Raw genomic sequence first — 27980 nt, forward strand, 5'->3', positions numbered from 1 at the left:
CCCTGCCCTCCTCCGCCACCGCCGCCTGACGAGGGACGGGGAAGGGGGCAGCAGTCGCGGCGAGGCGGCAGCGGGGGGCCGAGGCAGGCGAGAGGCAGCCCGCGAAGCTCCGCCGCGCCGCGCTCCCTCCCGGCCTCCTCCTCCTCCCTCTCCGCTTGCTGGGGCTGCGGCCATGGTGAAGGTGTCGTTCAACTCCGCGTTGGCGCAGAAGGAGGCGGCCAAGAAGGAGGACGACAACAGCCAGGTGCTGATCCTGCCGCCGGACGCCAAGGTGAGGGCGCCGGGCGCCCGGGCGAGCTGCGCGGCCCCGCGGCGGGAGGCACCGGCGCCGGGGCCCGCCGCCCTCCCGGCCGAGCGGGGCGCTGGGGGGCTCCGCGACCTCGCCCGGCGGCTCGCAGGGGACGGGGGGAGGGGGGGTGCCGGGGCCAATTTAATTCTTTTTAAGCACAGTAAAACGCGGGCGGGCCGGGCTGCAGAGCCGTGTGCCCAGCGCGGCTGCTGCTGCTGCCGCTGCTTCTAAAATGGCTGACGTGAGAACGGGCTTTAAAGCCCCGTTTCTTCGTACTTTGGGGGGTTTTGCTTTTTTTTTTTTTTGGAGCCCGGCAGCGCTTGGACCGCGTCCAGCTGGGCYTTTAAGACGCTTTCCGCCCCTTTTGAGGCGTGCCGTGGGGCCCCCTCCCCTTACGGCGGGCAGGACCGGTCGCGTCCCCCGGGGTCGCGCAGCCGGGCGGCCGCGAGGCGGGGGCCGTTGGGGGCGGTTGGTCCGTTGCAGGATTTGGCCGGCGCGGAGGAGACGGATCGCGTCGGGCACTCGGGCAACGCTTAACCCCCCTCGGCGGCGTGGGTAAATTCTAGCAAATCTAGCAACTTGCGCTGCTTTAGGCTAGGAACCACTTTTATTTATTTATTTACTTATTTTTTACGGTGGGGAAATAGGAGCTTGTTTCCAGAGCCCGGTAATTGCGTGCCGCAGCAAACTTTGTGTGGAAACTTGGCGTGTTGGTTTGAATAAAGGAACAAAGAGCTGCTGTCCCCCTCCCCAAAACAGTACCCAAGCTCTGATCGCTCGCACCTTCCCTCCCCGTCCGCGAGCAGCAGTGGACAGCAGCGCAACAACCAAATTTTCCCGGTTTTGAAGTGGAAAACTGCACAAAATGTAAAGGTTTGGGTTGCATTTTTTTTTTTTGTCCTCCCGTAATCAAAACCAGTTTTTAATTAGAACTACTATAATTTGATCTAAGCTCTTTGTAAAGAGCATGAAAACTTGAAAAATGGCCAGCTGCAGATAAATGCATGCCTTGCTGTTTTCATATGCTTTCATAATCTTTTTGTGCGTTAGACCTCCAAATTACAGAGTTGGATCTGCAAAAGAGATACTGCTCATTAATTTCCTAAACCTTTGTGATGAAATTCAACAGATATTACTTTCTCGAGCAGAATTTCTAGCATGAAATTCTGCCCCAGCGTAGGTTTTGCTGTTGTTTTTAATGGAGCCAGGTTTCTCATGTGCAGAATCCAGTGTCAGTTCAAAGCCCAAAAAGGATCACAAGATTTTTATTGTTTTTTGTTTTTTAAGTGACATCCCTCGGCTACAGCAAGTGGTTAAATTTCACCCTTTTGACTGAACATATTGAATTTATAAAACTCAAACGTACTCAATTTATAAAACTTGAACCAAAACACTTAAGTCCTGAGAACAGTTAACAGTGGTGTACCACAACAGAAGAGGCAGGATYATTGCTCAAATTCCCTGCAATTATGGGAAATCTGTTAGGTGATCTGTATGCCTACTTGTTCAAGCAGTAGAGCTGTTCTCTGACTACTGGAAGATCATAGATTCCCCAAATCCACCCTGAGCTGGGAAGTTCCTTCCTGATACTGGGTTTGGTGAGCAGTTGAGCCGTGTAAGCAGGACAAAGATGACAAGTTCCTGAAAATAAAGGTTTTCCATATTACCTTGAAACTCGGATCTCCTCTGGGCGATGTTGTTTCCAGATAGGCTACCAAATTGGGTTTGTTGTTTCTACCGCTAAACAAAGAAAATACAGCTGGCTAATTGTACGCTGGGGAGAAAACCCTCCTGACCCTGTCCAGAGTCTGACAGAAGCAGGCTATTTGATTATGATTTCCTTAATGCAGAGCTGTAAATTGTTTCAGTTGAGGAAGAGATACAGGATCTGCCTTAACTTTGCCAGGTCTTATTACTGCTTTGCCTACTCAGAAATGAGAACTACAGACGCTTATTAAACGGGTCAAAAGGTTGTCTAGTTTCACAGTAGCTACTTAGGAGTCCTTTGGAATCTTGCACAGTTATCAGGGGATGAACATGCCTGAACAAGGCTTAAAACAGTCCCAGAATAGCATGTGAGGAGTGGGTGCTCTCTACAGGTGACAATTCCAGCAGCAAATGAGCGTTCTTGAGGGACAGCAAGGCTTCGGCATTCTCCTTGACACATTTCCATACTTTGTTAGCAGAACTGCAGACCTACACCTACTGACATGCAAAACTCTCTCGAATAAGGCTTTTTTGAGCTTGTGTGTTTTGGAGCATAAATAAAAGCATTTTGGAATACAATAGAGTCATCTGTAGCTTTAGTAGGTGAGGCTAAGCAATACACAGCAGTATTGAAGCAGTTTTAGCAGTATTGAAACAAGTGATGTTATGTAGCTGTGGAGATATTTGGATCTCCGAGTTCTGGGGAATTTGTTCTCTGATGGCAGACAAAAGAATTGATGCCATTGCAAAACTTGATCCCTTCAAGGTAAATGCAAGGTATGCTCCTTGAACTTTGCCTTCTCAAGTATAGTATATTAAAGCCAAATCTTTTTCCCCCTTTCCACAAGGAACTTGSACTGCATATGCATTTTTTCTGAGGAAAGGAAAATAAACCATACCTGACAACTGTGTTATTCATATCACTTATTTCATCACTGGAAGATGCTTAGCTTCAAGTAGGGTTTGAAGGCAATATGAGAACGTATTTAGAAGAGTGAGTTCTGATAGAATGGAAAAAAGTCACATTTCCAAAACAGCATATGAGACATTTGTTTTCCCCTCTCCAGTATTTGTACAGGCATTGAGTTTCTATAGGACAGTAAATAGATCTAGATCACAAGTGTAAATGTGAAAGATGCACAAATTAGCATTTTATTAAGATTGGTTTTATGCAGAAAGTCCTGGGAGGCATTTTGTCTTAAAGCAAATGAAAAACTTAGGATTGAAAGAGGATCAGCAGAGTAACGCTTTTATATTTTGATTATCAAGAACTTCCAGTGATTTCAGAGAGATAGCGGTAAACCAGATGATGTTCATGAATAAAGTCAAAGACTCTGAAATGTTCAGAAAATAAAGATTCATGGAATGAGCTTTTGGCCTAGTTCTTTAACTGTCTTGTTCTGCTGCTTTTTTCCAGTGCGGTGGCATGAAGACCACAATTCTGTTTGCCGTTGCAGGATTACTCTCAAACAGATAATTTTCCTTGGGCTTGTTAGAGAGAGTTTGCAGCCAAAGTATGGTGATGATGTGGCATAGAAGTAATTCTGACCACTCCAAAATTTGCCTAATAACCTCCTATGCAGACAATAATAAGTGTAATTGGGGGGGGGGAGAAGAAGGGGGGAGGAGACTAGAGGATGTATCACATGAACGACAGCTTGAAAAAAGCTTTAGCAGTGGTCTATGCATTAGAATTTGCTACTTAAAAAGAGTTTAAAGATCAAAAGTGTTAATCCTTTTTCTGCATGAAATGCCTATCACTTTGCCTTGTGAAAGGGGCTCTTTACTTACAGTTGCTGTAGGCAACAGTTACAGGTATGCTGCTCATTTTGGGATGATGCTTCTATGCCATAAGTTTTGGCCAAAATTCAGAATATTCCTAGTGACGGTTCCCAGGCTACATTTAATTTTCTGCTTTGCTCATCTTCAGTACAATAGGGTATTTTGTGACCCATTTTCCCAACAAACAATGTGTGGTGTTTTAACACTTATCCCTACAATAGGTCTTTGGAGTGCCTGAGATGGTTCTGGGCATGGTTGAAACCTTCAGATGTTTGGCAGGCGTGTTCAGTAGCTTAAGTCCTCCCTAAAGTTCTTTGGGCCCCCAGTAACCCTCGGGCAGCTGCTGTTTTACACCAGGAGTAGGTAGCAACCTGTTTTCTCCCAGGATGCTCAACTCGGCGTGTCTTTACCAGATAACAGCTTTGTGGACAGAAGCTGTAGATTCACATTTACGTATTATAGCTGACCTTTGGATAGCCRTATCTATAGAGAGATTTTAATGTGAAAGCATAAACATTAAGAATTTAAACCACAGCATCTTTCTGCAGTTATTCCTTATTGTTCCTGCATTTATTCCTTATTACCTCTGCATTTATTTCTTATTACTCCTCACTGTAAAATTAATCCTTTTTTCTTTTTTTCCCCCCCAGTTTAGTTTAATCTTTTAAGCATACTAAAATAGGTGCTTTTAATGCAGAATAAGAGGACCCACCTGGGAAATGCTGTTGAGCAACTACTGAGCCCTTTTTTCCATGTAGAAAAGCCCTTGGATTTTGTGTAATTGATTTTAGATGTTTCTGAAATACAGGTGTTAGCTTTGTAGTTGCTATTCTATACTAGTAAATAGTAATAAATTTGCTTATTGTTTTGCTATCAGGAAAATTGGATTTTCCACTTACTATGCGATATGTCTGTAGTTGGGGGGGGTTGTTGTTGTGTGTTTGGGTTTTGTTTTGTTTTGTTTTAACTAGAGGGGTTTATTTCTTTCACAGTCCTAATTCTTCCAGCTAAAGTTTTCTATAGGTCTTTCACCACTCCCTAATAGAGAAAGAGCAACCTTCTTTGGGACTTTCTTTTGTATTTTCCATGATGCCACTAGGTGGTTAAACCAGCCAGCTTCTGCTATCTATTGGAGCATTGTGGATTAAGGCATGGTTATTCAAAAGAGGACCAGAAGTAAAAAATTCAGCAAACTGAATTTTTTCCCCCTTCACCTCTCTTGTTTTTGGAGTATTTTTTAAGGAAGATACCCAGAACCAAACCTACCAATTTCAGGCATGAGAGCACCCAGGTTTGTTACTTATTTGGTTTCATGGATATGTGTAAGCATGAAGTCAAGGAAGTTGACTTTACATCAGCAGAATTTGTGGCAGGGATTGTTCCTCTCACAAGTAGAGAGAAATCTTGCAGCTGATGTTAACCCCCGCTTTCTCCTTGCACGGTGATTTGTGCTACTGGTTAAGTAGTGCAGCTTCTTGAAAACAAGATCACTGTGGTTTTGAGATGGTTGTCCCCTGAAGCTACTCGGTAGACATGGCCAGCAATTGAGAGAACAATACTCAAAAAACAATTCAGACCTTTAAGAGTTTGAGCTCCCCAAGCTGCTCTGAAAATCTCTCCCAATTTGAAAGCTAGCTTAGAAGTTTGGAATCAGAGGTTAGAAAGTCCAAAAAGGAATCTTGCAGAGCTTGTCCTCCCCCCCCCCCTTAATTTTCAAGCAGTAGAAATGAACTTGTGGGACAGCAGATTTCTGTCAGCGGTCCATATCTCACTTCCTTTTTTTGTTACTCATCTCTTCCTGACCTGAGTAACAAATACAAAGTGTTGGTTTGGAAATGCAACCATTTCCCCTGTTTTTCAGGAGAATTATATTTAATATTTTACACAGGATGTATTCTACCAGACCTTTGGGATAACTCCTTGTTCAGTTGTTTGTATCATTTACATTTTTGGCTGCCCAAACAAGAGTCGATGTCCATAAATATCATGAATTCAGTATAGGGATGAGCAGGCAGATAAGGAGAATGTTATTTTATACAGACAGTTCTAAATAATTTCTGTTTTCAGATTAGCAAGCTTATACTTGGCTGATATTCCCCCACCCAAAAAACTTATTTAGAAAATTTTTATTGTATAACATTGTCATGTACTGAAGTCCGTAATTAGATGGATCTTTGTACAGTGCAGTATCTAGAAAAGCTCTCCTGCACTGTAATGTATTGTTATGGTTGTTGATGCCGTAAACAGTTTTCTTATGTTCAGTCATGTCTTCAAATACCCTCTGTGATACAGTATTCTTCTGTTTCTGATAAGCTCCAAGACACTAGCTYAGACAGTTGCATTGAATAGTTGTATAAAGTATCATTTTTAAGTAGAGGCTGTTGGAACCAAAAGTTCTGTTCACTGGGAATTGCTGAAGTTTAGAAACTTTGTTCGTTTCTGAAGATTTGGATCAAGATGAAAAGCTAAACTTTCCTATAAAAACAAACATTCCAAAAAAATGTTCTTTGAATGATATTTTCAAAATAAATGTCCAAATGGTTTAGACTTCTTTCCATTATAATGAATGTCTAATACAACATATGAATGTCAATTATATTTCAAAAGTAAACTATTATTGAAATATAGATATATGGTTTTTCCTGTTATGTTTTAATGAAAATGTTCACAATTGTAAATATGATCTAACAGTTGTTTTTTATAATCTACAATAATTATTTTTAATATTTGCCTGATATTTTCCATGTTTTATTTTTCCTGTCAGCAGTTTATTATTTGTTGATATATGCTAATAGTGATTTGGGGGAGGGTTAAAAGAGTGGTAAGCATACTTGCTTTTACTCTAAATTTGAAGTAGTGTTTTGGATTATTTGTCAGCATTATACATCTTTTCTATTCAGTAGCCACTAGCTACAGATACTGAATAACTTGTACACAAGAAAAATAATTCTGTCTGTGACTCTCAGGAAGTATCTTCTAGAGCAAATCTTGCATTATTAAGTCTTAACTATTTTAAATGTTCTTTATTCTGTGCTTCTGAAAACCTTATGATATATTTCAAATGTAAGAACTACAGTTGGAAGGTAATGATGTGTTCTGTTTGGTATTGCATAGGTTCCTTTTTTCCATTTATGTCACGATTGACAAAGGTTAGCATTATCTGTTTTCGTCTCCTGGTCCATATGAATAATACAACATTCATTTTCCTACTATTTATGTACTGCTTTTTATCCTCAGTGGAAATTACTTTGAATCTACAGATGAAAAGCATACTAATTCATAAAACTGGGATGTGTGTCCCAATTTTACAGATGTGGTAAACCAAAGGAAAGAGAGAATTAATAAGACTGAGCTCTGCAATAAAATCAAAAATGTTTTTGCAGCAGACATCACGTGGCCTATGATTTAATGGACATAAAAAGACTCCACCTCCTCTCTGAATGATATATGCTGCATTGACAAGCAAGGGTCCTTTGTGCAACAGCCTTTCAAAATTTATCATGAAAAAAACAGGCAAAGTAATATTTGCCCAACTGTTATGATGAAGGTCATGGAAAAAATTAAATTGACATTTTGTTTGCCCTTTCCAAATAGTTTCAGATATTCACATATATATATAACTCACATGTATTTTAAGAGGAGAGTTCCTTGAACGTAAATCCTTGGCTAATTCATGGTTCTCTTCCTCTTCAGGTGCTCAAAGATTCAGCAGACTCCTCTGCTTTTGATGGCGGCTTTCTGCTGTTTTGGGGGTAGGATGGTGGGCAACTGAAGGAGATGGTGGGATGACTGGGAAAAGACTACATTGGGGGATGGGGGGGAATCGTGACTGGGAGGGGGCAGTGATCTCTGGGGTGAATTTCTCACTGTGTGACCCATGCGCTGATTTAGTCCCATGGCTCCTGAGTCTCACGTGGCTGCTGAATCAAAGTCTTTATTATTATTATTATTATTTTTTTTTTTTTTTAAGATGCCGTCTATGCAGAAAACCCTTGCAGTTACGTATTTGAAAAGGCAGTGTCCTCTGCAGGGTGGGAGGCTGAATGTGACTTTTCAGGGCTGCCGCATATAACGATGAGTTGTCTTGTCTGAAGCTTGCAGTTATAGGAAGTTCTCCCTTGGTAGCTGGCAAGGTGTTTGAATACCTGCCAGTGTTTGCGTTTCTGGAAGGTGTGATGGAGCGAGGAACTGAGTACTGGAGCATATGCTCCACTTCAAGCTTTGAATAGTCTAATTGCAGTGAAGCCCTTTAGACTGTTAGAATAGTTTCTTTTAGAAAGAGAGTGTAATTAAATGTGAGCTTTTCAAGGTCAGCTCTTCTGTGTTGATACTTTTAAGTGCTATAATTAAATGCCATTCTGTATTTGCTTGTAAAACACTTCCTGCTCAGAGAACTCAGCTTGCTGTAGAGATATTACACACCTTAATCCAATAATATATATATATTAGTAAGATATGTTCATTTGAGGGCAGGGTTGCCATTCAGAGGGACTTCCTTGACAGGCTAGAGCAATGGGTTGAACAAAACCTCATGAGTTTCAGCGAGGGTAAGTGCAAAGTCCTGTACCTGGCACAGACTAACCCCTGCATCAGTACAGGCTGGGGACTGCCTGGCTGGGAAGCAGCTCTGCTGAGAAAGACCCAGGGACCTGGTGGGCAGCAAGTTGGGCATGAGTCACCGGTGTGCCCTGGCAGTGATGAAGGCTGAGAGCCTTCAGGTACACGAAAGACATCAACAGACTGGAGGGATTTCCACAGGGCCACCAGGATGGTCGGGATTGGAGCCCTTGCCTGGTGAGGAGAGACCGAGGGAGCTTGGCTTGTTCAGCCTGGAGAAGGGATGGCTTCGGGGGTCCTCAGGGCAGTTCCCCAATACCTTGAGGGAGCCTGCTGAGGAAGTGGGGCCAGGATCTTCACTGAGGTGCACAGCAGAAAACAAGAAAATGGACACAAATTGAAACCAGAGATGTTCCAACAAGGTATAAAGAAAAAAAAAAAACACTCTGAGGAGAATTAAATGTTGAGCAGGTTGCCCAGAGAGACTGTGGCGTCTCAGTCCTTGGAGGGTTTTAAGACCTGACTGGACAAGAGTCCTGAGCAACCTGGTCTGAGGTCAGTGTTCACCCTGCTTTGGAGCAGGAGGTTGGACTAGGGACCTCCCGTGGTCTCTTCTAACCTGAGTGATTCTGTGATTCTAGGTTAGCTTGCTTTTATTTAAGAGAAACTGAGACACAATGTTTGTAACTTGCTTGAGATGATTTACCATCTGTGGCTGAACTGGGAATAGTTATTAAATTCTGGGGCGTGGTGGTGTGTATGTGCATGCTAATGAGATCTCTTGGGTGAAAGAGCCATTGCCATTTGGGAAACAAGGCTTTTGAGAGAAATCTGGGTTAAATCCGCATAGCTTTTCATCATACTAATGTCTGAGATTCAGGCAGTCATATGAAAAAAGCAGAGAAATATGCAGATAAAGAAGCGAGCAGAATAAGGAAGAGACAGGGACTGGAACAATCAAGGTCAAAAACATAATTTAGTATTGATCTTTTTTTAAAGTGAAATAGGTACCTTTTAAGTGCCTGTTTTAAAACACTAATTCAGAAGAAAATAAATATTTCATTTTAAAAATTATAGATTTATTTAGTGTGGTTTTAAGTATGGTAGAATGCAAGTCGATTTCAAGTCAAATAATGGGTGTGGGTGGGAAAAGGGTTTATTTTGGCACTGTGTAAAAATGAAGCATTTTTCAGAATTGTACAGTTTATAGAAAAGTCATGCTTGACATGTTGTATGTGGCCTTCCATAAAGAGTGCAGTGATTTTGTTTTCTGAAAGCGAAATTTGTTCTAAAGGATGTGCGGTATAACTTCCTGGTTTGGGGGCTTCTGGTTTGACATAATAAACATACATCAGGCACCTCTGGCAAGATATCTGTGCAAGATATCTATGTGTTTTGGTCTATGCCTTGCAAACTGCTGCATCAGGGCATATCTCTTTTCTTAAAATACTTCAGAAAAAATGATGTGGAATGCAGAACAAATGTTCATAGTTTTAATTTATGAGAATGTATAATTAGATTCTTACACATTTAGGTATCATATAAGAACTGGCTTCTAGCACTTCTTCACTGGCTAAACATATGAAAACTTTTTATATTCTATATGATGGGAATTGCATGGCTGTGTGGATGTCAGTGGCGCCAGAACTTCTGAATTCAGCATCTGGACAGTTAAAAACACCATATATTTTTGAGAGTGTTATAAGTATCATGGACAGGAATGCTTTTGTGAGGTTTTGTGATGAGGGGCAGAGGGATGAGGAGGAGGAGGAAGAATCGTAAAGCCTTAAAGCAAAGGAAATAAGGTTGTGCAGAGCTTTGATACTTGTCTAGCACAGACCTAGCACTTCTGGAACTTTTTTTTTTTTTTTTTTTTTAAGATGAAGCTATTGCTTAGGCGTATTCATTAATCCTCTTGCTATATAACATTAGTGCTATGGAGAAACTCTGTATGTGTATTAAGATCCTGTTGTGCTGTTGTACAGAAAAAAAAAGAGGAGGAGGGCAGTTCTTTACCCTGAGCATTTACAGTGGAAGTAGAAGACAAGAGGCGCAGAAGCGCTGGTCAGCGTGGCAGGCAAAAGGTGCAGCACTTCTGTAGCCACAGCCCRGCTCATCTTTCCGAGAGAGTGTAGCACAGTGACACCCTGAACAATCTATCTTGTAGAGCAGTAATTAAGGGAGGAAATGGAAATGAGGTGTGCCCGGTACTCGGCATGTGGCAGAGAACAGAGAACCCTCTACTTTGGGAGGGGGAAAGATATGGGGAGCAGAGACATGGGATAGGAGGGAAATTACGGCAAGACATGAAACCTCTGGTTTTGGTGGTGTGAGACAGGAATTGGACAGAGACAGAAGGAACAATTTGGGGAACACATTATGTATGGTTCATTCTACAATTGCTGCAGACAGCCTGAGATGAGGATATAGCCAAAAGGTGTAGATATGAATTACCTGAATAAATCACTTGCCTTGTCTACAAAGACAGAACTTTTGGGATGTTTAAATAAGTGTGCTTGGATTTTTTGCATTTTTCTAGTCTATATAAGACCAAAACTAACAATAAAATTTACCACTCTTAACAATACTGCTCTTAAATTCAATCAAAGCAGCAGACCAAATAGTTACAGGCTTCCCCAGTATCTCCCTCTGAATCTCTTTAAGTGTCCTTTTTAATTGTTGGCTGTTATCAGGTTCTGTAATCTCTTTCTCAGAAGTTCAAGGGAATGCTTAGGTAAATCGGGATTACTCACAGCAGTTCAGAGTTGCAGGATTGCTCTTCCAATACAAGGCATTTTTTATTGTCCCTCTATCACATAGCTGTGGGTGAACTGCTGATTCAGATACTTTACATTCACTTTGCAGTTGTAATTTTTCTTGACTTCCTGCAGAGAAATTGAACTCTTTATGTTCCTCCATGTTTTTCTCTAGTTTTATTCCTGCTCTCATTTTCTTGTCTGTTTTCTCTTTTATTTTTGTTCTGCTTTCACCACCATCTTCCCAGATACATCCAACTCCCTTCCCATCCACCAGCACCGATCTCTTAATCATTCCTTCCCTTTCTAATGTGATCTTCAGCTGGCTGCTTACATTAGTGTTTTTGTTCCATGATGGTTGTGATGTTTTGAACTATGAAATGATTAATTTGCCAGACACCTCATTTTTTTTAGTAAAACACCCCCAAAATGTGTTGTATGGTAGCATGCAACCCTTATCAAAAAGACCTTTGTCTTTGGAAGCCTCCTGGAATGTGTTTCCTTGATACTACTGTATTTCCCAGTGCTATACAATAAATTTTGTATTTATGATGTATGTATTGTATAGAAAATAGCATACAGATATTAGAAATAGAGGAAAAAGCTAATAGTAGCAACTACCTAATAGATAGTTCTACATAATTAATTTAATTGGTTATCCAAACTACGTGACTGCAGCAAGCAGCACCGGAATTACTGTTTGGTTTCCATGCCAGTCTGTAGGCAGGCAGCCTTGGGCCAGCTGGACGAGTCGCTGTCCATCTTGAGAGAAGAGGAACTGGCTGTGCTGCCGCAGAAGGATGACAGTGTTCAGATACCAACTGCACATAAACAACCGTAGCATGTTTTCAGGCTTTACCGTCCCAGAGTAGACAGACTACATCACTGCTTGTAACAAGTAAGAGATCTATGGAGCATCTATTGTATATAGAGTCTGTTTTTCCAAACAGTAAGTTAAAAGATCATTGTGCTTAAGATTTCTGCTTAATTTTATAAGGAAGCATAAAATTGCTGCTTGAAAGGCAGATCAGTATGATGGCCTTCCAGAGTAGCAGCATCTGCCAGCTAAGTGAGGAGTCTTGCAAAAGCCTGCCTTAATTTCCCATCTACAATATGTGATAAATAGACCCCAGCTTGGAGCAGTCTTCAGGCAGGAATACCATGGGCAGAATGCAAAGCTCCTTCTAAACTAAGTTCATTTTAAATTGACTGTCTTTTGAGAGGGTTTTTTAAAGATGTCAGATCTTCAAGTCAGAACAGGTAAGCTTGATCAACAGAATTGAGCCTATACAGCCACTGGTCACTTTTATTTCAAGACGTTAGCTTCCCTCATTAACAAACACTTTTAGGGACTGCTATCCATCATTAATTTATATTCTGTCAGCCCATGTGAACTAACTGGGATACAAAGGGCTCCGAAGAAAACAATTCTGAACAGCTTCCAACCATTTCTACCCTCTTAAACCCCTGTATATATAGATTAGATGTTATTCTCAGATGCATAATTGTGGGCTATTTGTGTATTATGCTGTAAATATATTTTTATTTAATACTATTTAGTAATACTCTGCATCCATTTTCTCTGTGGATCAAAGACAGTGTGGCGCTTCTGAAAGTGTTTTTTTTTTTCTTCTTTTTTTCACCAAGTTATTTTTATCTCTACCATACCTAGTCTTAAAGTCAGGCCATTATCTTTTGCATAGGTGCCCAATAGTCACAAAATATTCTAGACCCCACACAGCACATCCAAGCACATCCATCACATCTGGTTTAGATGAATTCATATCTAACTGAATCATACCTAATCTTTTAATCATATAATTTGATCTGTCCTTAATTTAGGCGAAGAAAGAATATCTGATAATCTCCTTCTCACCCTTTCTAATATGAACTAGACATATGCCTTATGAATTTTTAGACTGCTTTACTTTTATAATTTTAAAGCAATTATATTCCGCTATGTACAAAAAGTCACAAGGGGAAAATCTGTGTAATTACCAAATCTAATTATACGCATTTGTGGCTCAGTTTTAGAATTTGTCATCAGAATTTTGTGATGTTACCCCAAACATGAATTTGGTCCCTCTGAAATTCAGTACTTTGTTTAAAAAAAAAAGAAAAAGAAAAAAGTAGTAACCTTAAAACTGAACGAAAAGAGCAAGAGAATATACAGCCAGTAGCCATTCTTAACTGCTGAAGTTTGCATGTTTAGGGGTTAATACCTTTTTTTTTTCTTTTAATCCAGTCCAGACCAGTTAAAGCTAATTGTTGTCAATACGTGTTCTTGTGAAGATCTGCCTAGTTAAGAAGTACTTTGTCAAATAGTTTCTGATATCATTTGTCCAACTTGAAAGTGTTTTGTAGTTCCAGTAATGAGTGAGTGCTGCTTTGCATTACCTGTTACGGTCACCCCATGAAGGCATCTTTGCTGAAAACTACAGTCGTATTTGAAACTTCTTTGTGACAAGAAGACAGACTTAAGAGAACCTTGCCGAAATCTTTAAATCTTGAAGGAGGGATAATTTAGTACATCTCATTTTCGATCTACAAGAAAATTGATTCTCCAGAGCTTGAAGTGTTCAGGTTGTAAATTCTGAACCGTTTAGTTTAAACACTGTAGGATTTAGTATACAAGTGAAGGAAAGCAGGGCAGAGAGATGCTTCTGTTTTATATCTTGTCCATGGGAAACAGGCTAATCAAAATTTCTCCAATTAGAACAAACAACTCATCAAGGGAAACAAGCCAGTATCCGACTTGTATCCAGTTCCTCTTATGGCATTTTGCATCAAAGAGGATTAGCTCTATGGCATCACCCTGAGGTCGAGGATTCAGCAAAGAGCAGGAAGTATGTGGGACAGGGATGAAGCAGAAGAGGGGAAGCAAAAGGACTGGAACAGCACTTCCTGGTTATTACTGCTCATAAAAGATAGAAAAGAAGCATATTTTTAGAAGTCAATCCTCACCTCAAATACATGATAATTCCTGCTGTCAGATATCTCCGGCAGTGGAAAGCTGACTGAGAGAAAAATGAGCGAGTGAGGCCGCAACCTTGTGTTGCATTCTGGCTTCAGAAGCCTGCAGTGCTGTCTTGGCACAAAGTGCAGTCGCGCCGATGGGGAGAAGCACTAATTCAGCACCATCTCTATTAGTGGGGATCTACTTTCAGCTAATGGTTTTTCTTTCAGACCAGGAGTCACCTGGAAGGAGGGTGAACATCAATCACACTTTCTTCTCTTGTAGTGCAGAGGGTCAGATTTATATAGCGAGGGACAAATTATTCTTTTGGGTCAATTCAGCCCAAACTAAGCTGTCATGGCAACAATACAAAAGCTTAGCCAGCTTAGCCACAGGACAGCTACTAATGTGAGTATAACTTAGCTTCAGTAGATTATTTATAAAATTTTAAGGTGGCTGCTTGGTGATGTACTTAGTTTTCAGATTCAGAAGAGGAAATCAATTCTTTGTTCTTCTTCAGCAGCGTAAAATGTTTTCACTGCTACCTAATGCTTGTAGTTCCTCTCTCTTGAGATGCAGTACTTTCATGCAAGAGGCTAAACCGGGTGTCTTGAGAATTTGGTGTGCTGTTTTCAGCAGGATGTGAGCAAATCACTGCAACAGGCAGCTTCATAAATACAAAATATCATAATGTACTGCAGTTAGGGATGCCTTCGCAAATAGTAATGATAAATTTTAGCTGCTGGTAGAGGATTAAAAAATCATATTAAACCTATAGTTTATATGTTAAAACCCATAGTTTACATCTGTCATCTAGTATACCAAGCAAAAGTATCTAGGGTAGAATACTGATAAACCTGCCCTTTTGGTTCCTCCTAGTGTGGTAAAAGTGTAAAAGTTACATTTCCATTTCTGATTATTTTTGTGGCCTATGCAAAGTTAGTTTGATAGGTAAGCCCCATATCTGGGTAGGCGTTCATGCTGTATATTACTTCTTCACAGTCTCCCAGATGTGTATTTAGTAAGTCTTTCTGAACTTACAAAATGATGCAAGAATCAATGGAAGAGGCAGTTATTTCGCAAATGGATAATTGTGGTTGGGAAAAAATATAGGGAGGAAATAAAAACAGCATTGGGAGAGAATAAAGATATTCTTTACATTCTTTGCTAGGGAATATTTTGGCGTTGTATCTCAAAGCCAATTTTTCATCCATTTTTCTCACACAAACTTATAACCAGTTATATGATAACTACTTAAAAAGGTTTCAATTAAATGTCCTTTATGCTTTGAAGTATCTAGGGAAATAGTTACCTAATGGTACAGGGGCAACATAAAAAAAAAATCCTTGTTTTACCTGGTTTAGTTTTATAATTGAGATGATTTATAAAAGAATCCACAGTGAATCTTAACCTGACCTGAAAGTTAATTAGATTACCATGGGTATTATGTTCTATTCTCAGCCTTTACAAACAGCCAGGGTAAAAAACACGTAGCTAGTAATTCTTTGTACTGAATTCCTTAATAATTAGCTATGTGAAAACTTTTTAAAGTTGCGGCCTGTTCTTTTTCATTCTGTTTTGTCAGTCAATGGCCACCATTCTCAAGCCACTCTAACTTTGTCTTGCAGTGAATCACAGAAATGCTGGTTGGAAGGGATCTCTGGAGGTCATCTGGTCCAACCTTCCTCTAGAAATGGGATGGTTGCCAAAACAAGATCAGCCATGGCTTTGTCTAGTTGAGTAGTCATGTGAAACCTCCACCTTTGGAGGTTTTTCAGTCTGATTTTACCGCAGCACTTTGCAAGGTAATGTCAAGTATAATCTGTGAATTATCTTCAGTTTGACTCGAAAGATTTCTGAATCAGATACTGGCAACTGTTGCCTGGCAAAGAAACTGCACTGCCACTCATGTACAGAAGATAATTGCAGGGTGCTGCAAAGGTGGGTTTCGCCTCACCTAATTTCAGCTAACTATGAATTAGGTACCTACTTTGTTGACCGAGGAGTCTCCCCCTGTAATCAGTGAAAAGAAATAAGTACTTCCAAAAGACTACTTATCCCAGTCAAAGATAGCTGGGATGAGTCGTTCTGTGTTTCTCCCCACTCCCTGTAGGAAGGGCCTTGTTTTCATGTGGTGTCCGTCTTTCAGAGGTGGCTGTGGCCAAATGAGAGGAATCCCGTCCTAGGTGGGACACTGCAGCGTGGGAGCTACACCTGAAACTTTGTTTAAGCAGGAAATCATCTTAATTAGCAAATACTGCAAACTGTGATGATGATAATTTTACAGTATTGAGAGAGAGGAAAAAAAAAACAAACAGAATATCCACTGACAACTACAACTACAAGCATCTTCTTGCCTCTTGTTCTTCCTCTGTTTCTGGGGGGGKTTTGTGTTTTGTTTTGGGGTTTTTTTGCTTGGTTATCATGATTTCATCGTGGTCATCATGCTATCCTATTGTTTCTCTGGTTGGGAAGGGATAATGAATTGCTTTGTATTTATTTGAATTCTGATATTTTTCCAGGAATATCATGGTTTTGAATAGAATGAGTCAAAGAATGTTAGGGAAATATCATGCTGCTGCTTTTTTTTTCTTTTTTCTTTTCTTTTTTTATGCGAGTTATGCAAACTCTTGGGGGAGGAAAGAGCATTGTGATGTGGCTGATGGAGGAAAGATTTTGCAAGCAGCCATCCACTGCTCAGGATGCCTGTGGGGATTGCGGGATTACGCAGACTAGTGCCCTGAAGGAGAAACATCCTGTCGTTCCTTTAGTGTAACACATGCAGCAGAGTGAGTGGGGCATGGCCAATGCTGTCTTACAGCACAAAGTTGCCTAAACTAGAACTTCTTAAAGCTGTTTGTTTGTTTGTTTGTTTGTTTGTTTCCCCAATCCCACTCATACTGTTTTGCCAGCAGAGGTGGTAAAGTATCTTTCTTCCTGATGGAACAACATAGGAAAGGATATATTTTTGCCCTTGTGATTACCTCTGACCTTTCGTTTGTTCTTCAGGTTCACCTAAATTGTAGGCTAAAAAAGAATCTGACCTTTCTGAATTAGCTTCCTCTGTATGCTATTGCTGCATGGAGATTGCAGACAGAAAAGTATCTGTTCTCAGCCAATCTGTAAAATGGCTCACTGTGTGTTTCTTGGGAGATTCCATATTTCTTCCTCTTCCTTAAGATTTTAGTCTGCTGCTTTAGTCCATGAGGATGGCATTAAAAAGTTACTGTTAGTGCAGGTTACCCTAAACCTCAACTTAAATAGATCACCTTAAACTTTACCAAAAAAGAAAAAGAAAAAGAAAAAGAAAAAAGAAACATTTTCAAATAACTGTGATAAAGTGCTCATTACCCTTTTTTGATGTAGGCAATGTTTGTACTTGCTGGGTCTGCGCTATCTGCTATCTTGCATGTCTTGGGAACACTGTGTTGAAGGTCTCTCTCTGATACATCCCTAGGACCCTGATGATGTTGTGCCTGTGGGGCAGAGGAGGGCTTGGTGCTGGTGTATGTGCTTTGGATTGGCCTTTATGCTGGCTGGTGTGATCCTGGGTGGTGCCTATCTGTACAAATATTTTGCATTCCAGGTAAGTTGAATACATTTTGTTATGGGAGGGTTGTGTTTTTCTCCTTCGTGCCTTTCTGTTTAGAATAGAGAAGGAAGGCAGCAGACTAAACTAAGTAGCCTTTCTACTCCCATTTTTATCTTTCTAAAACTTCAGCTTTTTTTAAAGGCAAAGTGGATGGCCTGGTCTAAGGTTACCTATCAGCAGAGGAGAACAGAAATGAAGCTGGCAGATTAAAAGGAGTAACACTTCTGAAAACCTCCCTTTAGAGAAGGGACTATATCCAAATAGGAGTTGGGTTTAGGAACCTCAGTGTCCCGAATTTTCATCTGTTTACCTGTTGTTGAGCAGTTGCCAAATACTGAAGGTGGCCTGACTCTTTGAAAGTCTTCTTGTTTGACCCCAAGTTTCCTAGATGCCCACAATACTGCTKCCTCACAGGAAAGAGACCGCTTGTCAGAGTAGTGCAATGACTCGCTCCTTCCGAACTCCCACTGGGGTTAGAAAAACAGGCCCTGCAGGGGACTTTGGTTCTCCAACCAATGTAGGCACAGCCTACGTGGTTAAACATGCTCTGTCAAGCGTAATCTGTGCTGACAAGATTGGACCTCTGACAAAATGTCTTTTTTAATGCCTTAAAAAATGGCACCACTGCAGGAGGAGCCCTGGGAAGGTAGTGGTGCCAGGGAAGTGGAGCATTTACCTGGAATGTGGGAGATCCAAGTTAAATCTTGTCTTCCTCTGGGGGAATTGTCACTGGGTAGCACTGGACTTGCTGGGCTATCACCCAAGTGGCGTGAGCGCACCCTCCCTCCTGAAGAAGCTGCGCCTGGGTTGCAAGATTCACAAGGTCAGGACGAGAGAGCATAAGCAAAACTTGAGTTTAGCCCACTGGTTGGAGCACATAAGTCAAAGGCAGAAATTCTGGGTTCTTGTCCCTGCTACCAAGATTTTTTTCCCCCTCATTTTAGTAGCTGCTAATGTGGAAAGCAAATTTATGTAGTATGAGGAGTTCTAATTGCACTTGCACTTTCTAGTCTCTTTAGCTATCAAGTTAACCTAATTTACAGGAGAGCAGTAGTGTTRCAAACAGTGGTTAAACAGCATAGCACATTTTGATGGATTAACAAGCTCAGAGTAGCGGAAGGTCTGCTCTATTACTAGCTCATGTTTCATGCTTAACACTGGCTCCACCTTTCACATGACAGCTAGCTGAAATTGAAAGTGCTGTTTAACTTGAACTTGTGGTACTTGTGTATGAGTGAGAGCTGGGTTGAAGGAAACATTCAATAACTGAGCTACCATTGCGCTGAAGACATGTTTTCAATGAGAAATTCTGAATTGATGCCATGTGCATATGCTCAGCAATAAGGTGTGTTTCTAAAACTATCCGGCCTATAAATTTGGTATATAACTTCCTTTGAATGAGGAGTCTCTTTTACACTCTGCTTAGATAACCTGCCTTGTGTACTGTGACCAAAAGACATGAACTGGTTGTTTTATTTTCTTTTGGATACCCTTTTGCCTTTTAAAAATGCACAAAATGGAAAATAATTTATTTTAGAAACCAACTTTCAAAACTTCTGAAGCCTTTTAGAGCTCCTAAGGAACTTCACAGGATCACGGAATAATTTAAGATGGAAGGAACCTCTGGAAGTTGTCTGGTCCAACCCCCTGCTCAAAGCAGGACCAAGTTCAAAGTTAGATTTGCTTTCTTAAAGGTGTTTTGGATGATCAGTTTCAATGTCTTAAAATTGTCTCATTTGTAAAAAGAATATAAAGTTCTTAAAGTCTRTATGTGTGCATATAATTATTATTAAATTGTGATTTAACTACAGTCAATAATTACTATGTGCCACAGATAGTGGGTGCAGAATGGAAGACTAGACTTTAAGAACCTGCTTTGGGGATCTTGTTTTCCTTGAATTCAAGGGAAGAACTTCCACTGGCTTCAGAAGAATCAAGATTTTTTACCCATGTTCCTGTTGCTGTAGATAGCAGCTGTTTCCTAGTTTAGTCTATATGTGAATCAAATTAAAGGGAAAACATTGCATCTAGTCTGGCAAGTTTTTCTTCTCCATGGTGGTTTGAGAATATTAGTTTTAAACTTCTAATAAGGTTTCTGATGTTTTTGTTGCTGGGTTGTTTACTACTCTTAGCAGGGCGGTGTGTACTTTTGTGGAATAAAGTACATTGAAGATGGCTTAAGTTTACCCGAGTCTGGGGCAGCGGCTCAGAGTGCTCGCTACCACAAAATTGAGCAAAATATTCAGATACTGGAGGAGGAAGACGTTGAATTTATCAGTGTACCAGTCCCTGAATTTGCTGACAGTGATCCTGCTGATATCGTCCATGACTTTCATCGGGTAAGGAATATCTCTGAAGAAGCTGAAAGCATTTAAAACTTGAAAATGCTCCCTCTCAGTCATCCTGATTAATGTACTCTTTAATTATTTTGGTGGGGGAAAGTGAAGGGTGGGGAGGGCCCTCAACTGATTTGGCAGTAGAAACATTTTGATCATCAGCAAGCTGGAAGCAATTATTAACCTGGCATACAAAGTACAGCGTTATACAATCATCGTGATGTAGTGTGTAAACCACCATGTGCAGATAAAATTCTGTTTTTAAAAAGGGAAAAATCTTGGAGCCATTTCTTTTCTCCAATGTAAGAAAGCGGAAAAAAATAGTTCTTATTGTGTTAAGTGCACCAAGCCAGAATCTGACCCAACTGCTGTGGTGACAAGGGAAGTTGGTAACAGGCGTTCATATCTTTGCTCTCAACTTTTGCATCTGAAGTCACTAGCCCTGCTCATGCACCCGAGAGATGCTGTCCTAGAGTATCTCACGAGCCCCAAAGTGGCTGAAGAAAGCAAAGGGAAGAAGCAGCTGACCAGCTGCTTCTGGAAAAGAGATCATTCCCTACATGTCATAAGCAGCCTGGCAGAAGCTATATTTTTCTCATGCACTACAGGCTACTGTGTTTCCTAAATGACCTGAATCAGGGTATTGAAGCTGTTCCTTCCTTTTTCATAGAAACAAGTTTGATTAAAATCTTGATAGTAATTTTTGATAAGGCTGTTGATGGGCCTATAGCACTTGGTAGTAATGATAAGTACTGTGAAACAATTAGAAGCCCTTCTTTTCTGTATCAGCTTGGTGAAAACTGTCTGACAGTGTTGAAATACGCTATAGCTGATTTTTTTTGGAAGCTACATTGCTGTGAACATTTGAAGATTCCTTGCTCAATTGCTTTTTTTTTTTAAAGCCAGGCTGAAAAAGAAGAATAGGGAAAGTGTCCTTTTTTTTTTTTTTTTTTTAATGCAAACTTTAAAGTTTTCCAGGCAAAGAGAGTGCTATCAAATATTCATAACCAGATTTGGAGAAAAACATTGCTTGCTTAAGCTATGTCATTTAAAAATAATCTTGAATATTTTCAGGAAGCTTCTGTTTAAGATCAGAGCCTCTAAATAGAGAAAACTAGAAAAACTAAACAGCATGTCAAAAGTGAATAGGAAAAATATAATATTATTGTAGAAACCTTACTTTCTGAATTTAATGGGTCAAAATTAACAAAGTATCGTTAATGCTTTGCTCTTGAGGTCAGTGCACAAACACTTGCCATAGGCACAGCACTTACTCCTATACAATGAAATTAGTTGCACTGATGATTGCTGTCCTGGTACTATTTTGACTATTGGGCTCTTGGTGCTCAGTATTTTACATATGTCCTCAGCCTTAGAGCTTATAGCAGCCTGAGATAATGTCGTCTTTGGCAAGAATGGATGCAGCAAAATACAGCTCCATGAATGGAGCTGTAGGATTCATCAGTATAATTCCCAGGGCTTTTATGCTTTTATATCTCTGTTTTTTACTCAAATAATGGCAACTGTTACAGTTCAGGTAATATGAAGACGATAATTCAGCTATGAATAATCAATAACATTTCAACTCAGTAGTATTTTGGAAAAAATAAGGGATTTTTCTTTGTGTTATTTAGAACATGCAGTATTCTTTCTCCTATATTTTTTTTCCAGTAGCTTTTTCTCTTTACAGTATAACAAAATATAAAAACGTGGAGAGCAAGGCTTTTGCCCTAATATTTCAAAATGCACGAGTAAGAATAAACGATATACTTTTGTAATTCCATTACTGTAGTGCATTTGAACTACTTATCGCCTGCTGTCTTGGACAAATCCCTGTTGCAGATTTAAACTCTCATCAAGACTGCCTTTTGTTTCTGCATTTACATACCCTCAAATTGTAGTTTGTCAGACTTTATATTGAACAAAACAATAACTTGAAGAAAAACATGAGGCAATAGCAGTTTAGCAAAGTCTTTATGTGAATTTTCTGATGTTCTAGTTACTTTGATTAAAATAAATATTTCCTCACCAGAGACTCACTGCCTATCTCGACCTTAGCCTGGATAAGTGCTATGTGATTCCCCTGAACACTTCAGTTGTTATGCCACCAAAAAATTTCTTGGAGTTGCTCATCAACATCAAGGTATGGTTAAATCGTAAGTGATTTGTTCTTAAGACAAGATTTTTTCTTTTTCTCCTTTTTCTTTGCCAGAACTCTGATGTTCACACTTGACAAATGTGTTAGAAAGTTAACTGATCACTAGAGATCTTTGCGAAAAGGGGAAAAAAGGCTATAACTTTCTTGGTTAATTAACTACAAATGTGAAGGAATTACTACCTCAGAGGAAGACAAGTGAATTGGATTTCATTCTCTGATGCTACAAATTTGGTTGACAAAGTTAACTGTGTACATGTGGTGTGCCTAGACTCTTGGAGAGGAGTCTGACTTAGTACTACAGTTTTGTTTTTATTTTATTTTATTTTATTTTTTAATTTAAAAACCAGTAGGACTATAGTTTCCATAAAGCATGTATGCAATGGATTAAAACTGGTTAGCTGAGAGACTTAAAGTAGACATATTGGGAAATCATTTAATGTGGGTGTTGTTTAAAGCGTAACTCCATAGGGCTGGCCCTGAATTGATCCAGTGGCTAGTGTGGGACCTGCTGAACATGCTCAATGAAATGATATGCTGCGCGATGTGCGGTGGAATGGCACTGCATGCAAGTCCCTGATCATAATATTTCCAGGGAGATTTTGTAGACATGGTCAAGATTTGGACTATATGATTAGCAAAGCCCACTCAAACAAGGTGCTTTTTAGTATAGTCAGATTCCTGGTTCTGCATCTTTGGAAACGAACACCATGCCTTTAGAAAAGGTTCTGTCTTCTTAAAAACAAGGATCCTGAGAAGGACTGAGAGACCGCAGTTGCTGAACATGAGTTTTCAGTATAACGTTGTAGGAACTCCTAATTGCTTCCCAGCAGGATTCGATAATTGAACGGAGCTGCCTGGCCTGTGGTGCTGGCTGGCTTGTCACCACTCTGGAGACCCGCTGTTCTGCTCCTAGTGGTAACTGGGTGAAAGGTAATGGCCTGTGAAATTGAGGAGGCCAGGGCAGATAATCTAATGTGGTCTCTTGCTAATTTAATATCAATTACATTTATCCATGTTTTTTCTCTTCCACATACATATGTATGTTTTTAATGCAGACCCAAGTAGTATTTGCACTGTTTGTAAGCCTTCTGGTTTCTTTGCAGAACAGTGAAATACTTAAGGAGGACAAAAGAATTGATAAGTTAACTTGTATCTAGGATCGGGTTATTTTACTGGATTTTTAAAATATTTATAGTTTTAGAATTAATAATGTGATCTTCGGGTTTGACTCTTTCAAACAAGGATTTAAATTTATGACTCCAGGAATCATTTTAGCCATTTCTGGCTAGTTCTGGTATATAAATAAATTTCATGTGGGAAATGACTTCACAAATGGGGCCTCTGCTGCTTTTTTGATACCTTTTTTGAGACTAGCTACCTAACCACACATTTATGTACATTTCCTGTGCGTAAAGAGGAGATGGTGTCTGTAAAACTCAGTGACCCCATATGTTTTGTGCTTTGTGTGTGCTGTTTTGTTTTTGATTCCACACAAATTCCAGTGTTAAAATCTGTTCACTTCCTAGTTTGTCACTTGTACTAAATCAAATACGTTTGGTTTACAAGGAGGAGGGTAACCAGGCATCATGCATTTAATAGAAACTGTGCAAAAACAAACTGTTTTCCTCATTGTCCCCAACAGTGAGTGCCCTAATTTTACGAGACATCTGTTTAATTCCCATTGTATTAACAAAATGCTGTGGGCACTTGATGTCTCAGAATATCAGTTTAAATGTTTTGTAACAGAAATTTGTGAAACTGTTGTTCAGCTGCACAAAGTGAATAAAATCCTGCTCGCTGTCCTGCAGTCACGTTGGCTGCACAAGGCAAAAAATTAAAATGTTCAGTTCCTTAAAATGAGCTCTGATACAGGCAGAGGAAATTTTATGAGGATGGAGGTGCTCTGGGCTGTTTTGTGTTTTAAGGAAGCTACATTTTTAGCTTGAAGAACCACGTTTCCATGTATTGGTGTGGTTTGCTTGAGTGTGCAGACAGGGAAAGGCTAAAACCCAGATATATTTGTCCATCAGTCTTGTTCCTGTTGTGGAGCCAACTGGCCAATTTTACCCATACGTGATGCAGAAGGAATCTCAAAGGTGGCATTCATGGGTAATTGCTCCTCCAGGAGCTGGGCAGAGAAAATAGCTGCTGAGCTGCCCCTTTGCCTGCAGCCCCACGGAGGGTGGTGAGGCCCCGCTGTTTGGAGGGCGCAGGCTGCCGGGAGCCCTCGGTGCTGCGATCTGCGCTGCCTCTTTGCTCCGGCGCTCCCTCGGGACGCTCTCCTCAAATTCTGGAGACCGAGGATTAAGATACAGAGATTTCATAACCGAGCTTTTCACCAAATAATGAATGGGATCATTTGGGAGTTCCTGTGCAAAGAAAATATTTGCCCTGGCTTTCCTCATAGAACATGGCAAAGAAAAGTTTCCTAATTTAAAGTGAATGTTATACAGTCCTTAACTTTTTTTTCCCCCAAGAGAATAGCATTTAATCAGCTTCTTCCGAATATGTCGTTTAGACTGAAAAGACAGTCTTATTTTGTAATGCAAATTTCAAACTGTTTATTGACAATAAAAAGTATAGTGATCTTTGGCCACAGAAGCTAAATTTGTTTTCATAATAACCAATTTTTTTATTTTTAAAAAGCAAACAACACCTTCTTTAGTGTCATAATTAAGAATCACCCTAAAAGGATTCTTTAAATTAAATAACATTTCAGAAATGTTGATGATTAGGTGCCAGTAGCAGTATTAAGATATCAGTTGATATATATGTGCATCTTCAGCTTTGTATTTTGTCTGTTAGGTGCACTATGTTCTGAGTGAAGTTGCACAGAGCCTGATTCTTCTGTCATTTCAGCTGTGGCAAAATTAAACCCAAGGGGCTAGAGAAGGCTTGGGAAGCCTGCATAATCTTGTCTCTTCCCATTTTCAATTTATTGCCTTAAAACACCTGGTGTACCACAATGGCTTTCTAATACTTTTCTATTTAAACAACTGTGGGAGGTTATTGTGATTCCTTATAGGACTAGACACTCTGTCCATTTAGAATCTGATTTGTAATCCTTGCTGCGGAAATGTTTAAGGCTTCCAAAACCCCATGGACTGCAGTGGGAGTATACTGCACCTGGCACATATCAGCAAAAATAAAGTTATTTATCTAGAATGTGCTTCTGCAACTCTTATTTGGGAGAAGTTCCCATTGAGGTCTGTTAGACTATTGTTAATTAAGTGAAAATTTTGTATGAGAACTGCAGGGTTTGATCCATGATAATCTGTACTCCTGGAAGAAAACATGTCTCCTGCTCAAGGCTGATGTTACTGCAACAAAAGAGTGGTGGACCTATGCATCAGTGGAAGTTTTGTGACCTTTTTTTCATATACTCATTATATCTTTCTGTAGTACAGTACAGTCATGTTTGCATGTTTATAATAAAACTCTGTAGGTAAAACATATTTTGAAAGAATTGAAAGAAAATGTTTTCTATTGAATGGCAGCCATGTCAAAGAAAAACAGTGCAAAGTGTTCCTTATRTATGTAGGTTAGGAAGTGATGGGTTTTGACAGAGCTGTTGTATTTTTGTTTCGCAGGCTGGAACATATTTGCCTCAGTCCTATCTGATTCACGAACAAATGATTGTTACTGATCGCATTGAAAATGTGGATCAGCTGGGATTCTTTATTTACCGCCTCTGCCGTGGCAAGGAAACCTATAAACTACAGCGCAAAGAAGCCATGAAGGGTAAATGTTACTCAGTGCAAGCTTTTGTGTTTGTGGAAAGTTCAGTGCTGCTTGAATTCAATGAATAGGCTTGATTGTATTGAAAGCAATTACTTTTATTAAAGCAAGGGTTGCTTATTGCAGTAACTGGCTCTGTGGGCTTAAGTATGTCTGATATTTTCCATGTAGGTATGGAAATCAGTCATTTTTATTGTGCAAAAGTGCTCAAGGCCCCAATGAGCTAGGAACTGTTAAAATTTGTGTGTGTGCATGGGTATGTTTTTTGTGGTTCAAGTTTTCAGCGATGCTTTCCTTCAATCTTGTTTCCTGACCCCCCGCACCCCCCCCCCAAAAAAAAGAAGCAAAAAACCCCTTTAATATRTGAGAAGCCATTTTTCTACTGAAAAAATATTTGACAATTTTGGAAGACTAGCCTCATAGTCCAAATGCAGACCTGTAGGTATTTCTTGTCACCAGAGTTGTTTATGATGAGTCCAGGCCTTCACATTTGCAGCAGTGAAATGTGTTTAAGTGTTGTCTTCACAGGAMAGTTGTAGTGCTTGGTACTTGTTCATGGAAAATGTTTGAAAAGGATCATTTGGAAGAGCCTTGACAAGTGAAAATATTATGTGTTACCTTAATACTTAATTTTCACTCTGTTTTCACTCAGCTTTTTATTTCTTTTTAACTCTAAAGAAGAGATACACAAGTGTATACTCAAACAGTGCAGTCATATTGTTGAATCTGATTGCTTGGGAAACTGAGGAAGAGAAAATTATTTTATAAAAATAATTTTAAATAATGTTTAAAAATGAAAAGATCTTAATTGCAGAATCCAATTCAAAAGTTAGTATGTTGATCTTGTGGTAAATGATGAGTACAGGTATGGTATTGAGCATTATTTTGACTAAAATTTGGTCAAATTCAGTCCTTCTCTGATTCCCTGATGCTGCTGTTTAAATAGCTACCGCTGGTGAAAAGAGACTATTCCACTCTTTGCCTTTAGCAGCTTATTCTTTTGCTCTTATATCCCCCACAAGCATTTTTACAGCCACACAGTGAGGGAGATGGGGATCTGGGTTAAAACTAACAACTAGGGGAGTTTTGGTAGGTTGGTTTTAACAAAATCAGTATTGCAGTTTGGTGCCACACCTCTTCTGGGATCATTGCTTATGTATTGATTTCCCCCCCCCCCCAAGTGTGTGATATTGATTGGGGTGTGGGTGTGGGTGTGGGTGTGGGTGTGGGTGTGGGTGTGTATTCTCCCCTAGAGAGGGAGTTGAGAAGAGGTGGTTCTGATTTCTGGTGACATCTTATAGTAAATGTAAAATTATTATGTCTCTAATATACATCACTTTATCTTCTGTTTACCCTCCATTGTTCTTTTCTCATGCAAACAGGAATTCAGAAGCGTGAAGCCATCAATTGCCGAAAGATTCGACACTTTGAGAACAGGTTTGCCATGGAAACTCTTATCTGTGAACAGTAATGAGGAATATTACTGTTACAGGAGACTAAAACCCTACAGTATGACCCCACCCTTTGTACTGTGTGCAGTGATTATTTTTTTAAATCTTCTTTTATGTAAGTAGTGGACAGGGCTTTACTGCTGAACACCCTCCATACCTTTCATCTCATGATACATGTAAAATCAATGTTTTAGTTTTTCCTTATTTTCAGGTGTGGTGTTCTTCTTATATTTGAATAGCAGTTGTATAAAGACTTAGTTGGTAGTGCATTTCATGTGATGAATCTTAAATATTAGGAGGAAGAGAAAGTCTTTGAAATATCCACCAGTTTTTAATTAAGTAAAATTGAAAAGAATTATTAATGTACAAATGGACTGCAAGAGCTACTTCTAACTGTAATATTACCTGCTATATAGTTTGTTACAACATATAGACAAACCTGTATTTGACTCTCCCTAACAAAGTGCAATTTGTTTCATTTTTAAAATGTTGTCATATTTACCTTTCTAGATTGATTTCTGACTTGATGTTTTAAAATGGCAAGTGTTTGCTGTAACAATCTTTTAGAAAATTAAGAAGTAACTTATGTTACTAACTTGTATATAATCCATGTATGTGCAATGGAAAATAAATCTTATAAACCTGTTTGTCTAAAAGT

General features: G+C 39.7%; 1 protein-coding gene across 4 annotated transcripts; it reads left to right on the forward strand.

Moving 5' to 3' along the window:
* ITM2B (integral membrane protein 2B) lies at positions 1-27978 on the forward strand. 4 transcript variants are annotated; one of them, XM_026054960.1, is made up of 7 exons: positions 221-271; positions 7472-7530; positions 17505-17633; positions 19772-19978; positions 22008-22118; positions 25724-25874; positions 27254-27978. In XM_026054960.1, exons 3-7 carry the CDS (start codon positions 17556-17558, stop codon positions 27340-27342), a joined length of 636 nt encoding a protein of 211 aa, XP_025910745.1. In that variant the 5' UTR covers positions 221-271; positions 7472-7530; positions 17505-17555; the 3' UTR covers positions 27343-27978. The 4 variants fall into 4 exon arrangements, with proteins under 4 accessions (XP_025910743.1, XP_025910744.1, XP_025910742.1 ...); XM_026054958.1 differs by lacking the exon at positions 7472-7530 and having other exon boundaries at positions 1-271; positions 19775-19978; XM_026054959.1 differs by lacking the exon at positions 7472-7530 and having other exon boundaries at positions 2-244.
* The last annotated feature ends 2 nt before the right edge of the window (positions 27979-27980 follow it).

The sequence above is a fragment of the Apteryx rowi genome, unplaced genomic scaffold (genome assembly GCF_003343035.1).
Source record: "Apteryx rowi isolate R43461 unplaced genomic scaffold, aptRow1 scaffold_976, whole genome shotgun sequence".
NCBI lineage: Eukaryota > Metazoa > Chordata > Aves > Apterygiformes > Apterygidae > Apteryx > Apteryx rowi.